Here is a 15,068-nt window from a genome sequence, read left to right as displayed (position 1 = left end):
AAAAAATTAGCCAAATCGTTCCAGCCGTTCTCATAGAAAAAAGCACTTTAAACTTTTCCAGAATTTTCCAATTTTCCGGTCAAGTATTAGAAAACATTAAAAAAAAGATGAATGAAATCGGTTAAGTCGTTCTCAAGTTATGCCGTGACCAAGGGAAACAAGGATTCATTTTTATATACAGAGTGTCCCCAAAAAATAAGACGAGTCCATAAATTAAATGGTTGTTAATAGGCTACAAAATGGCCTAATAAATTAAAGTATAGCCCCATGGGCTTCAAGGGTAAACTGTCAAAATATTTTTTTTCAAATAGGATTACATATATTTTTTTAATAATTCTGATAGAGATTTTTATTCTGAAAACAACAATGTATCACAAGTACATATACACTTAAATACCAAACATTCACAAAAAAAAAATGTAAAAAAACGCTACTATCCTCTATGTTCCATTTTGCGCTAAACATTGGCGGCATATCTGCGCAATCCCACATGTTATTATTTGTCATTTGTTTTTCCAGCTACCTTAATTTGGTTATTATTATTACATTTTGATAGCTTCTCGCTTGGTGTTCGTCATTTGTTTCAAAAGTTAGTGTTATTTTTTTTTATGTGAAGTGTCAGCTAACAACGCGTCAAGTCGGAAATCCGCCCATTTGATTGGCTGATTCAAATAAAATGTTAAATATCCTCCAATCAGATCGCTTGACATTATGTTAACTTTAACAACGACTTGACATCGCTTTATGCAACCGGGCCTAAAAGTTCGAATTGTAGGGAGTAATTTATTTTTGACACGAGAGTAAGTAGGTGAACCAATTAATAATTATGTAAAAAAAATGTAGATTAAGTAATTAAGATATGTGAGTTGAGTTAATAATAGTATACTATACTTTATCCACGACTCTAATTTTTTTTTTCTATATCCATTTTTAGTTCGTTTTTTTTAACACAATTTAACACAAAATATCAAAACATTGAGAAATCTACGCACACAAACAATAATGTTGACAGGTTTGAGTCAAATTTGTTTTGTTTCAAAAGCTACTTCGATTTATAAAATGTTTCGAAAAACATGGTATGTTAAGAAATAGATATACGACACATACATTCGCAGTTGGTGATGGCTATGTGTAAATGCTGGTTGCCTTCCAACAACTGCGAGTCCCGGATTCGAATGTGGTCAAGAAAAATTTATTTTTTTATTTTTTTTTATATGTACAGAACTGAATTGAAAATATTTTGTGGTTTACACGATAAAATTTTAAAAACCAATCATTGTTTGTAGCAAAACAATATAATATTATAACTAAATCAAGGAAGCTTCTGACAGCAGTGATTAATGACCCACTGCCGTGATTAATGGGTATTATTAAGGTCGAGCAAACAGACGTATAAGGGGTACATAATACAATAGTCGTGGATAAATATAATTATAACTGTGCGTAAATTTGTGATGTCCCTTTTTTCGAGTTGGTTCCATTATCCGGTAGACAAGACGGTACCAACTGTAGCTATCTTGTTCAAAATTCCCTAGTCGTATTTGAGGTTATAAAATGAAATTTTTCGTGTTCTAATATCAGAAAAATGTTGTGGGGCCGCCAATTCGGTCACTTAAACTCCAGAAAATTCAGCAAATATGTGGACAAAGACAAGACAGGTAGGGCGATCCGTCAAAAATTCCTCGACTACTTCGTCAACAAAAACGGTCACAACTTTGTCAAATCGAGCCCCGTCGTTCCCTTTTGCGACCCGACAGTGGCTTTCGTTAACGCCGGCATGAATCAGGTAAAATTCTCGATCGGTAGCTCACCCTAACCTCAAAAAAAAATCAAGTTCAAAGGGATTTTCCTGGGCACGCAAGAAGCGCCGCACAAACGAGTGGCGAATTCGCAGAAGTGCATACGAGTGGGCGGTAAACACAACGATCTGAATGTTGTCGGCGGCGACGGCTACCACCACACGTTCTTCGAAATGCTTGGAAATTGGTCGTTCGGGGACTACTTCAAAGTGGGGTAGGTAGGTGGTAGAGAGTGTGCGGTAAGTGGAGATTTTGCAGCGCGAAGCGTGCGAACTGGCGTGGAAATTGTTGACTGAAGAGTACAAAATCCAGCCGGCACGGTTGTACGTCACGTATTTCAAGGGGGACGAAGAACTAGGGATCGGGGAGGACCTCGAGACCAAAGAGATATGGAAGGCGATCGGGTAAAAAGTCGCGCGGTACGAGGTTTAAAAATGATTGAGTAAATGATTTAGGGTGTCAGAGGACAGGATTTTGCCCTTCACGAGTAAAGATAATTTTTGGGAGATGGGCCCCACCGGGCCTTGCGGTCCCTGCACCGAGATTCATATCGATCACATCGCTTCGAATAATCGCGCTAAACTAATCAACAAAGGGCTCCACGATCTCACCGAACTTTGGAATTTAGTTTTTATCCAATACAATCGGTAATCGGTCGCTCGCAAAAGTTTTTTTTTTTAATTTTTTGAGGTTGCAGCAAAAATAACGAATCCATCGATCTGTTGCCTGAAAAACACGTGGACACGGGTATGGGCTTCGAGAGGCTGACGGCGGTGCTTCAAGGCAAAATCAGCAATTACGACACCGACAATTTCTCTTATTTGTTGAGGGCGATTCACAAGGTCAGTTGGCGATAATTCTGCAAACACAATCTGAACGGAGTAACGAACAGAATTGCAGCAAAGTTCCCCAGTACCAAGGGAAGTTCGGGGAGAGCGACTGGAACAGTCTGGACGCGTCGTACAGAATCCTGTCGGATCACGCCAGGATGGTCTCGATTTGTCTGGCCGACGCAATGATCCCCGAACAAAAGTAAATATAAAAAAATCGAAAAAACGTTCAGTTGATTGTGTGACTTTAGCCAAAAATTGCGAAGGATATTGAGACGTTCGTTCGTGCTTTCTGAGAACGTCTTCAAGAAGGAAACCGGACTTTTGAAGGAGTTGACCAACTACGTGATCGAGCATTTGGGACCGGTGTACACGGAATTGGAGCGCAACGTCAAACAGGTCAGGCATCGGACAGTTTTTCGTTCACGTGTCTAAAGTATCAAATGACAGATCCAACAAATCATTGACTATGAAGAGGAGGTTTACAAGTCGGTCCGTAAGTCGGCGACTGAGGAATGGACGAAACTGGCGAAGAACCAACCCGAGCTTCTCTCGTTGGACATAAACGAGACCCCCGGTCTGGTAGCCGGATACAAAGAAATCAGGTCTACCAACCCCAAATCGATCGACGATCGACTCGCTTTCAAACTATACGACACGTTCGGCCTGGAGGAAGAATCCATTTCCGGGTTGGCCCAAGTCTTGGGTTTGCCTTTCAACGTCAGCGGCCTGTACAAACAACTGGAACTGGCCAAAATCAAAAGCAAACAGCCGGTTCTCTCCGCAACTGACGTACATCACCAACTCAACCGATCGAAAATCCCCAAAACTGACAGGTCCGACTTGTACAGCTGCACCAAAACCCAAGACAATAAGTACGTTTTCGAAGAGTTGCCAGTCCGCATCTTAAAAATCCTCAAAAACTCCGCGTTCGTCTCGGAGGTCGGACCGGAGAGCTTTTGTTCGCTGTTGTTGGACAAGTCGAACTTGTACACCGAAGCTGGGGGGCAGATGAGCGATCGCGGCACGATCTTGTTCGACGGTGACGTGTTCGAAATTACGGAAGCGCAAGACTGGAACGGGTACGTCCTCCACAAGGGTTTTCTCCACTCGGGGAAGGACCACCGATTGGGGGTGGGCGCTTCCGGCGTGCTCCGCATCGACCCCGAATTTCGCCTGAAAAACATGAGGAATCACACTGCCGTGCACCTCTTGAACTCCGCCATCAAGAGACTGAAAGGGGCGACTTGTCAGAAGTCGAGCAAGGTCACCCAGAATTATCTCAATCTCGATGTGGGGGTCTTCGGCGAGAAGTTGTCCCCTGACGAGTTGGGGACCATCGAGAACACGATAAAAAAGTTGATTCGGAGCGACCTGCCGGTCAAGATAGACGTCCTGGACAGTCAGCAGTTGGCAAGTCTGGACAATGTCACTCTGATCCCGGGAGAGGTGTACCCAGAATCGGGGATCAGAATTGTAGAAGTCGAGGGTCCTGAAGGGTTTTTATCGAGGGAGCCGTGCTGCGGGACTCACGTTTTGAACACCGGCGACATCGGAGATTTTTGCGTCATCAGTTGTAAATCGTTGGGGAGGGGAACGGCTTCCGTTCACGCCGTCACCGGAGACAGAGCAAAACTGGCCAAGTCGAACGGAATCGAGCTTCTGAACAACTTGGAGACTTTGGAAAAGAGCGTCAAAGACAACATAGACAAGGTAATGAGAGTGAAAGGTGGAAAGGTTGGTCGTCGCCTTCGGTTGAGACTGTTTTTGCTTGCAGCCCGAAGTTTTGAATCTGGCCATTTCCGCGTTCAAACAACACTTGAACTACAACGTCGAAGACGCGACGATCCTGTCGGTCGGCGTGAAACAGCAATGCACAGACATCTTGAGCAAGATCACCAAAGAGATCAAAGACTCGGGCAAGAGGAATTTGAAGTGATTCTCGTAAACGTGTTTTGTTGTCTTTCGCTGACGGATGATTTTCAGAGAGTTCATCGAAATAGAGATGCGCAACGCCCTCGAATCGAACCTTTCGGAAACGAAGAACAACCAGAAGTACATGGTGCACTACCTGAGGAGTTCGCTGGTCTTGGAGAGCGTCTCGTTGCAGAAAGCGACGAAATTCTGCTCGGACATTCCGGTCATCATCATTTCGTACGCGGACAACATGGTCAAGGCGCGCTGCTGCGTTCCCGAAGTAAGTCGCTGATTTCGGGAACCGTCGAGTGGAAATAATTTGTACTCGGCAGGGCCTTCGAACTGAAGCTTTCGACGCCGAAAAGTGGCTGACGAAGACGGTAGCGTCGGTGTTCAAGTGCGGGATCCTGCCGTCGAAAGGGCACGACTCGGCACTCGTGTGCAATATGAAACCGAAGAAGGTGAAATTGGAGGACTGGGACCCGCTGCTTCAGGAGAGTATTGAGGCTGCCAGGAAGTACGTCGAACAGCACTTGTAACTGTACCGATGATGAAAAGAAGCCATAAAGTTGCGTTTTTTAATAAACACTTATTTATTTTTATTAAATACATAGTCAACAAGCTTAACATTTAAGCAACATGAAAGTTCGACAAGCACAGAATTTGTCAATATACGTTTTTTTGTTTTTTTTTGTTTTGTTTTAATGCTGTGGATAATCGCATCGTTAAAATCTGGCTAAGAATCGAACAGATAACAATGATACCAAGGCATTTTTTTTCGTACTAAGTTTCACAAAAATATTTGCAGTCTTATTGTTAGTTTCCACTATTGAGATTCGACAAGCGCTATGTAAAACGTCAAAAAAATACTCGAACAGCCAAGCCAAACTAAACTGGGCGCAAAATGGCGACCGACACGTGACGGGCGTTTCGTTTGCAACAACATTTCAGCCGGGGACGAAGCGGACGGCGGACTAAACACTATGAGGTATGGGGGGGGGGTCGGCGTTTTCGGCCGCCATTTTGCCCGCTATCGGGGTCTTACTGGCCGTAAAGAAGGCAATGCATTACGATATTCTGGATGTACTTCACGTAACACTATCCATCATCCGTGGTCAAAAAATGCTAACTAAACGATCGGGACGGGGTCTACAGTGTAACCCAACAGAACTACAGCGGCTACGCAACCAAGCAAAATCCAGCTGACCTATTCACTAATTAATTATCAATTGTTACAGTCTTACCGCTACGTGAGGATAACATACACTCTACTGATTATAAAAAAATAATTTAAAAACAATCTTATGTAACTATTAACATTGATGTTTAAATATCTAAAAATCAGCTTACCATCGTTTCGAAAACTGGCATGTCAATCATTGTTTGATTTTTAAATGTTTTAAACTACGTTTATTGCTCGATTCACATAATTCTCTTTTTCCTTTCTTTCACCGGACTTAAATTGAGAAACATGCAAGTTCGTGTCGACAAAACGGAAATCTACTTGTTTTTTGTTTTTGTATTTAGTTAGGAATGATTACACGACGACTGAGTGGGAGGAGATGTGCGGACAAAGTTGCTACAACGTTCCGCTTTGATTAGGCCTCGCGTTACGTCTCACGTCCTCTAGCTGGATCAGCTGAAACGATCGATTCATTTATCGCTCAGATCTCGAGCCTCGAACCCGCCACCTACCTTCTCGATCGGGATGCACGACAGCTCGCCGCCCCCGCACTGAGGCGGCGGTAGCGGCGCCGTCGGGGTGACCGGCTTGTTCGCGGCCTTCTCTGCCGCTTCCCTGGCGCGCCGCTCCTTCAGCTTCAACGAGAATATCGCCACCGACCGGGCTCGCTTCATCAGGCTCTGCTTGACGCGCGTTTTCTTCGCCGCCAACTCTTCGGCGGCGCGTGCCGCCTCGTCCGCCTCCTGGCTCGACACGCTGCGGGCGCTGTCGCTCAGGGACGCGTCGGCGGGGGCGGGACGCGCCCTGTTCGGCGTGCTGTTGTGGTGGGGCGGCGAGCGCGGGCGCGGCGGCCACGCCGGGCTGCTCTTCAGCAGGTCCGAGTCGGAACTGGAGGCGTCCTGCGCAAACCACACGTCAGCCCCCCTATACACCACCCCCGATAAAACTGCCATACTTTGGGGGTTATGCACTCGGCGCTTCGATGCATCTCGGTCTCCTCCTTGAGCCGCTTGGCCCACTCGGCGCCGCCTCCGGGTCCGATCGTCAGATGGTGCGAGTGCTCGCTCTGCACCAACATCGTCACAGTTCTCGCAGACGCGTCGCTACTCACCTCTGGGGGCGCCCACTCCTTCGACTTCCGCGGCTTGAAGGGCGGAATCGGCTGGATGCTCTCCGGCGTGATCGAGACGGGTTTATGATGGGTCGAGATCGCGCTGGGGGCCGGTGTCGTGGGGGTGGGCACGGGGGTGGCGTTGAGCGAGGCCGGCGCTTCTCGGACAGCCTCGACCGCGGACATCTCGCGCAGCTTCATGTCGAGTTTGTTCTCGTTGCCGGCGACGAGACTGTGACTCGGCGAAACTGAAAATCTGACACCGGGACTCAGTTTGTGACGGGAGCGAGGAGATCGTGACGAGTGCGCAATCACAAGCAAGATTTAAAGAATGTCGATCGTAAAAAGATCGTAATTTATCAAAAGCGGAGGAGACGTGTGCCGGAAGAGACCAACTGGCTGCGTGACAAAATACTGAATTGGCGAAGAGCAAATCGATTTTTACCATTGGAGACGTCCGGGGACCGTCCCGCACCGAGACCTGGACCAAATAAGCCGATTACTCTCTAGGCTAGACGCTACCCCGACTAAGCGAAACACGACGAACTACTACTACCTTCCGATCAGCTTCGACGACAGTTCTTCGGGCGAAGGCGTCGAAGTGTTGCCCAAGCGACTGGCCTCCCTGCGTGCCCACTCTATCTTGGCCATCTCCGTCGCCAACCAAGCCGGGATGTCAGGTATGGCGCACGTTATTATGAACCGGATCACCAACATGATGTGTTCCAAGGCCACTATCAGCAGGATCGTCTGAGTCGCCGTCATGTCCGGAAACATCCGATGCACCTGTCCCGACAGGCCGATCAGGGCGCAGTTGACCAGAACCGCCATGATGCTCATGTACTCCATGCAGTTCTGCAACGACAGATGCATTCGCGGTTTTGACGCTTCACCACCAGTACCTGCCAGGTGCCTATGTTCGGCACTCTCTGTCCGAAAGGTCTCTGACACACGTACGCCAGCTTGAAGGCGTCGCTTCTGATCTCGACCAGGTTGTTGAATATGGCGCACAGCGCCGCCGGCGGAAAAGCGGAAGAAAAGAGGATGACGTATCCGAGCTGCATCGTCATCTCCAGGTGGTCGGCGAACGTCCCGTCGTACTGCAAAACGAGAGGATCAGCGGTGCGGGGGAGTGAGTTCTACAAACGACGCCCCACCTTGTACAAAGAACTCTCCAACTCCGCTTGGCTCATGCTCCGCTTGTTGGCTTGTTCGGCGCTCGGTTCCTCTTTGACTTCCACCTTGTCGATCACTTCGCCCGGCGGCGGTCTCGCGTTTTGCGGACTCAAAGCGCCCCACAAGTCAAAACTCATCTTGGCCAAGCGCATGTGCTCCAGCATGTAGGGCAAAGCGGACTCTTTCAGGTTACCGATCACCTGTCTCGATATCAACAAAGCGGCCAATTGCTGCAGATCACAACTTTCAATTTCGTTACGAACATTATCGGTGTTTGTTTACCTCCTTGAGGCGCGCCTGATCTTGCAGGTAAAAAGCGATGTAAAACAATGAGAGGAACGAATTGACAAATTGAAACTGAAACACACAACATGGATATTTTTCTTTATCGTTTTCCGATTTCATCTGGGACGGCTGACAGAAGTGTTTAGTTGTCTTATGGATGTGACCTCGTGTAACTATGTCTCGCTAATCTATACTCGACATGCATGGGGATGCGATGATTTCTTTTATTTCTAATTGTTAATCCACCAAGAAGAAATCATTACGCAGGTTCAGATAGAGAAGGAGAGAGTTGCAAGAAGCTCAGTGACAAGTAGTAGAAGAATACAAACCAAGGCCACTTTGCCGATGAGGTGGTTTTCGTACTTGGTCTCGAGACGGTAGTTCTCTGAGCAGCGTGGTAAAAACATAGCTCACAGTTAAACAGTTAGCTCTACTCTAGACTAGCTACTAAATGGACAAAAATCAACAAAATCACGTGTACGTATATGTCGGAGTGTGCCATGCGAAACGTCAAACAGCGCCCTCTCGGTAAACGTCAACATAGATGTCGTCACTATCGTGTCCCCTTAGCGACACACTCACCTTTGTCGTTCAGCCAGATGGCGATCTTGAAGTAGGCCTCGTCCATCAGCGAGATCACCACCGCCAGCATGATCTTGGGGAGGTAACCGAGCCACATCGGCAAGCCTTTAGCGCTGAGGAGGCCGTCCCACCAGTCCTGCGAAATCGGTGGGTTAGAATCGCGGCGCATCCGCCATTCTGAACTCACCTGGATTTGTAGCGACACGATCATGACGAAGAAGACTGTCGAGAGACAGACGATGATGATCGGTACAGAGATGCAATACCTGAAAACGTGCCTCTTCCACGTGGGGTGCCACGGTTCCAGCCGACCGGTGACGGGACTGGGTTGGAGGGGCCCCTGGGAACATATCATAACATGTCGCGCAACCTAACACGTCGACATGTTACAGCACTATAAGCTCTCTAAAGAAAAACAAAGCGGCATACGAACAACAACAAAGTCAGTAAATTAACAACAGCGTAAAGTGTGCTCGAAGCGGTGACATTTCGATTCAACTGGCGTTGAAACTAGTGTCAGATGTGTTAGTCGCCGTCGTAAAAATTGGGGCGTACCCGGAACAGAGGTCGGGGCTCGGCGAGGAGGTCGTCGCGCTGGTCCAGGGTGCCCCACCTGAACGCCAGCTCGGCCGAGTACCGCTTCCAGGCTTGCAGGTACGTCGTCACCCAGACGACGTTGAAGACCGAGAAGAAGACATAGCCGACGTCCTCGAGGGTTTGGTGTTTGCCGTTGCAACAGAGCTGCGATTTTAATGAGCGCGACGGTTCCGCCGGACGGGACTCACCCAGAAGAAGAATCCGGCGATCGCCGGGATGCTCAAGGCAGTGGTGTAGTGGCCCAACCAGGCGAAGTACATGCCGATCTTGACGCCGAAGTATTCCGTGATCTCGTCTGAAAGATACGCGTCAGACGGGTCTAGAGACGACGGTCATTACCTAAAGGTTGTCGGGCGCAAACGTCCCTGACCCACGTGTTCTGCAACCGCTCGAGAGCTGCGGGCTCGTGCAGGGGAAACACCTGCGATATGATACCAGAAGTGAGGCATTTAGGAACTGCAACAGTGATAACGTTTAGGATTTGGGCGACAGCAGTGGAAGGGGGTACCGATTGGTTGTCCCTCGAGGAGGGTCAGTCTGGGAAGGGCTTCAATGTCGCTCGGCTTGGCTCTGATGCTCTCCAGAAGGCGCAAAACCAGCCACTGTCGCTCTTCCGTGGTGAAGAACCGTTCTTCGTCGTCCGCCCCCTCGTACGTTTGGTAGTCTTGCACCAGAAACTCCTTCAGGCCGCCCCCCTTGTTCTCCCTCAAGATCTTGGGAAGATGGTATTCTTCAGCAGCTTTGAGCAATCTGGAACGGGACAAGTGTCGAATCGGGGTAAAAATAGCGTACGGGGAGTTATACATCGAGAAAGGTGCGGTGAGGTAGAAGGCGCTGCTCTGAGTGGAAGCATGATGTCTGACGTGCACCGTAAGTCCGGGCGACTGTCTCAGCTTGGACAGCAGCCACAGGAGCACCGAATCCTCGGCACCGGGCGGGAAAACAACAACAACGTCGCAGTTCGGCGTCGAGATCCGCTTGAGCCAGAGCCGCTTGGGGGCGAGGAAGTGTCCGGCGCACGGTATCTTCTTCTTCAGTAGTTCCGAGGCTGGAACGGCGACTTTGCGCTTGATGCCAAACGAAAACGACACTCACCTTGCTCGATTTTCTCTTGGGCGCACTCGACCAACTTGCGTCGACGTAAATTGGACGTAGGATCGGATTCTTGCGTCGCCATTTCACCCTCATTTGACATTCGACACGGCCGAAATACACTACACTTGCGATCACGCGAACGGAGGAAGTAATCAATGAGAATGCTAATGTTAGGTAATAGGTTCACGTTACGCCTACTTTTGACATGACGCCATTTTCGAACAAGTGTCACTTGTCACCACAAAATAGTTAGTTCACGGCCTCCTAGATTCATAAGAGAAGAGTCTCTTATGAATCTAGGGGGCCGTGAGTTATTTATATAATCAATTCACTTTTGTATATAATGACGAACTAGAGTTACCAAATTTAGTAACTTTTGTCTTGTGAACACATCTTTTTACCGCGAATTTGGGCTTTTAAAAAGTTAGGTTATGGGTCACGTCATTTGTTCTGTCAAAACTGGTCCCAATCAAATAATTGGGGATATGTCATGGATGCTAAAGTTTCCCATAAGCCTTGTTCTTGTTCTTCATTTAAAATTTTGTACATACTTCTGAGACTAAAGCCTGTACAGCACTTAGGGAGAGTTTTATTATTTTAGATTAGGATTTACCGAAAAAACATCCGCCACTGCTGCTAAAATACAATTTTGCACTTTACGTATTTACGTTTCCTTTATCTCCATGAGTAATTTCTTTTATTTTGTTGAAAGCCTTTATTAAAATGTGCTGCTTCGTCTGCTTGCTTATTGATGCTTTACTCCGTTTTGGAAATTCATTCATTTTGGCAGTGACAATAAGACAATAATATGACAATTGCCAACTGTCGAATTTTCATTTATTTTTTTTTTTAATTTAACAAAAAAAAAGTTCCAGTTAGTTCGTCATTACAAAAATGGATTATAGATCGTTGTCTGCGCTGATTTTCTACTTCCATGACTTCTAGTCTGTGCAATACCGCTAAAGTCGTACGCCGGCCAAACTAAAAACGCTACGAGATGGCGCTATAAGCTGAGAAATTATAGGTCTCTGCAAAATTACAGTTTTGATCACAGACCATCAACTATAGTTTAATTGTCTGTGGTTTTGATCACGACCATAGACAACACAGTAAACTTATAGAACGCAAACTCCCATAGTTTTTTGTGCCCCGACGCCATCTACTGGCTTGTGGTAGGTGCAAAATAAGACACAGCCAGCTGGATATCCTGGCTTTTTTATTTATTTTAATTTAAAGTAATTTATTTATTAAACTAAAAGACAACATTTATTTCGAAGTTATTGTTTTCAATCTTTTTCGATACATTTTCATTACATTTTTATAAATTTTGGTTTGGTCTTTCTTTTCCTCAATTGCGGCAAACAGAAATTTATCGCATCCTTGCCTTGCATTGCTTTGCTCTTTATTTTGACATCGAATTTTGCATGAAGTTTTATACGTTTTCGGTACATTGCAACCCGAATTTTGGATCGACATTCTGCCTTTTTATAATTTTGAATATGCTCAGCTTTTCTTATTTTCTTTTTGAGACTTTCACATCATAAGAATTTATATCTTCATCGTCATTACTATATAAAACAGGAGTTACACAATTATAGTGTCTTCAGTAGAAAGGTCGTAGATCAGTAGATCGGATGAAAATTATATAAAAAGTACTTTTCAGTTAAAATATAATTATCAATATTTTTTTGCTATTACTGGGAGTAAATCTGGACTGGAAAAGGAGGGAAGTTGTATCTTGTATCGAGGGTACGGCCACATTCGTTCGTGTCGAAGTCTTTGCTGGAAAAATGAAGTCCATACACAGTGTAGCTGTTATACCAACACTTTCATAGGCTCCAAAGTATATAACTGCTTGTTACCCGTCTTTTTAATACATTCCATAAAACGCCCAGGATATTTAATTGGATTTGGAAATTTATGGCGAGTTCCACATGGTTTATGATACCTTTGCACGGTGCAAAGTCTCACAATAGTAAATTTATTACTTATGACTTGATATGTCAAAATATAATTTTTTAAATTTTGGCACAAGTTTCCGCGATTTTTATTTTTATAAAACGGCAGCGTCCCCTGACGACTTGTGGTGGGTGCGTTTTCAAAAAAACGAGGAAAATGCATAGGAGTTTACGTTCTATAGGTTTACTGTGTTGTCTATGATCACGACCTGCTGTATTATAACCGGCCTGTTCAAAAGTGTAATTTGAGTGATCCCCGCAGAGCGCTAGTGTAAGGGCGCTTTTTGGGGATATTATTCATCTTGAGTACCTACCTCGCATTTGTCATTAATTTGCAACTGCGACCAGGAATTAGCCACAGCCTTACATTTTTGAGATATCTTTTGTCTGCCACCAGAAACCACATAGCCCCCAACCTAACCAAATTTATGGCAACCTAGTATCGAATATCCCTAAATCCTAGAGAGTAATTTATTTTTGACACGATTGTAGCACAGTTATTAACTAACCTGTCACAATCAGTCTAAATAAGTTTAAATGTAGGAATAAGGGCGGTTTCACACTTATGACTGTTATGTCAAAAATTTTGTCTGGTTTTTTCTACTCTCCACTGTAAGTGCCTTGAAAGTCCGGAAACTTTTGTTGAAATTCCTCGAAAACTATAATTGATTTCATATAAATGTTCATCAAGTGAGCTGTGTACAAAAGTCACATTCATGAAGGTCATGTCCAATAAATCTTTACTTGGTAAAAATACAAAGACAAAAACAAATAACAATTACTTTAATTTAATCAGTAAAAAGACGTAACATTGCTTTTGAAATCAGCAATGTTAAAATGGACAAAAACTAAAAAATTAGTCAAATCGAGTTCGCGCAGAGCAAGCAACTTTGAAAGTTAAAGTCACTAGCTTTATCTTTACTACCAACAGAAAATCAGATTTTCATGGCTTGCTTAGATGCACATTTATATGAAATTGAGTATAGAGCTGTTGAATAGGACGATTCGCCGTTTCTGAAGTGAACATATTGCAATAGCAATTTTAATAGTCAATAATTAATAATGACAGTTCTCCATTGTAATGACATCCGATGACATTTGAATTAGGTACATTTTTACGTGTTGCCAACTGAAGCGTATTACTCACGGACCTCTGGATTTTTTTTATTTTCGATCGCATGATATTACTAAACACTTTTTTGTCAAAAACCATTAAAAATAATTATATATTTTCTTCAAAAAATGCTAACTATGCGACTCTAGAAGACAAACTGAACGTGTTTCTATCTGAGCCGGTCAACATCGGGCTACCGAACATCTGCCTATTGTTCTTCTTTTTCCACATACCTACCTACAATTAATTCCAAACAAATTTCAATATAACAATATACTCTTCCCAAAGTCATTCTATATTGTTCTCTAGTATTTTTCTTGCGAAAATAACGATTTCTAACTGGAAAATTTCAGTTCTTATAAATAAACAATAAATTAATGAAACAAACAATGAGCGGCAATTTTTAACCTATAAAGGTTTTAATATGTTTTATTTATAACACATTAAAAAACTTCCGTTCAAATCCGAGCTCTTGCTACCGGTTCCGAAATAAAAACCTAACGTTTCTCCACTAAATTAATAACTCACTGCAATTTCGTTCGAATCGGCGACAAAAATTTTTTCGAAAAAACCATGAACCCCTACCTTCTATCGAATTTGCGATGAGTTATTGTATAGGATGATTTGAATTCAGGCATAGGGAAAGTTCCGGTCATAGACCCGTTTTGTTGGTGTGGGAGCCAAAAATATGAATTTTTTTGAGTTTTACTGTTTTTTGTGAATTTCTCTTAAACGAAAAAAGCGAGGTAAAATTTTTTCTGCTCAAAAGAAGCGCATTGAAAAGAGGAATTCAGCGGTGTACAATTCATTGTCATATTATGTTTAATAAGGGAGCTATGGCCGTTTCAATGTTTTTTCGGGGTGCAAATTCCATAGTTCATGGTTTTTTCGAAAAAAAATTTTCTCGCCGATTCAAACGAAATTGCGGTGAGTTATTGTATAGGATGAGTTCAATCCAGGCATAGGGAAAGTTCCGGTCATAAAGTTTGTCTAAACATAAGTGAATTTTATGGTTTTAACATCTAAAGTACTTTACGAGGGATTTTAGGGTTGTTCAGGACAAATCCATCACAACAGAATATTTACTGTAGTTTCAATTTGGTTGTAGGTTGTAAAATTTTATGGTACTTTAAGTTAAAGATCTTGCGGGGCTTATAGATCCTAGTTTACCACTAGCAGGTAATATTTTAAGCAGGGTTGTATTGTACATTTGGTATATTTGCATTGTACGGCAAACGGCACGCGCCGCTTCCCAACCTTTTCAAACCCAACCATTGTGCCCGTTAATCGCTCATAATATCCAATAAAATTTTACGACCTACAACCAAATTGAAACTACAATAGCTACCCTGCTGTAAATTTTGCAAGGCATGCCTGTCTTTGTTAAACGAAAAGCTGCAGATTTGGTTCTTGCCACTTTT

At 44.3% G+C, this 15,068-nt stretch overlaps 2 protein-coding genes across 4 annotated transcripts; one reads left to right on the top strand and one right to left on the bottom strand.

The window, feature by feature from the left end:
- The first annotated feature begins 1,388 nt into the window (after positions 1–1,388).
- Positions 1,389–5,233, top strand: AlaRS-m (alanine--tRNA ligase, mitochondrial). Its single transcript, XM_069036999.1, has 11 exons — positions 1,389–1,786; positions 1,835–2,008; positions 2,058–2,203; positions 2,255–2,446; positions 2,497–2,641; positions 2,692–2,831; positions 2,881–3,028; positions 3,080–4,342; positions 4,407–4,564; positions 4,616–4,826; positions 4,879–5,233. Exons 1-11 carry the CDS (start codon positions 1,586–1,588, stop codon positions 5,083–5,085), a joined length of 2,985 nt encoding a protein of 994 aa, XP_068893100.1. The 5' UTR covers positions 1,389–1,585; the 3' UTR covers positions 5,086–5,233.
- wwk (white walker) lies at positions 5,116–10,806 on the bottom strand. 3 transcript variants are annotated; one of them, XM_069036996.1, is made up of 16 exons: positions 10,576–10,806; positions 10,285–10,528; positions 9,989–10,230; positions 9,820–9,936; positions 9,669–9,775; positions 9,439–9,624; positions 9,071–9,253; positions 8,884–9,019; positions 8,631–8,686; positions 8,299–8,373; positions 7,998–8,246; positions 7,743–7,940; positions 7,397–7,695; positions 6,685–7,096; positions 6,242–6,628; positions 5,116–6,185 (listed from the first exon to the last, which is right to left on the bottom strand). In XM_069036996.1, exons 1-16 carry the CDS (start codon positions 10,673–10,675, stop codon positions 6,126–6,128), a joined length of 3,051 nt encoding a protein of 1,016 aa, XP_068893097.1. In that variant the 5' UTR covers positions 10,676–10,806; the 3' UTR covers positions 5,116–6,125. The 3 variants fall into 3 exon arrangements, with proteins under 3 accessions (XP_068893097.1, XP_068893098.1, XP_068893096.1); XM_069036997.1 differs by having other exon boundaries at positions 9,071–9,223; XM_069036995.1 differs by having other exon boundaries at positions 8,884–9,223.
- Positions 10,807–15,068: the final 4,262 nt, after the last annotated feature.

This window comes from Tenebrio molitor, chromosome 2 (genome assembly GCF_963966145.1).
Source record: "Tenebrio molitor chromosome 2, icTenMoli1.1, whole genome shotgun sequence".
NCBI lineage: Eukaryota > Metazoa > Arthropoda > Insecta > Coleoptera > Tenebrionidae > Tenebrio > Tenebrio molitor.
This window is presented reverse-complemented; position numbering and strand designations above follow the sequence as displayed.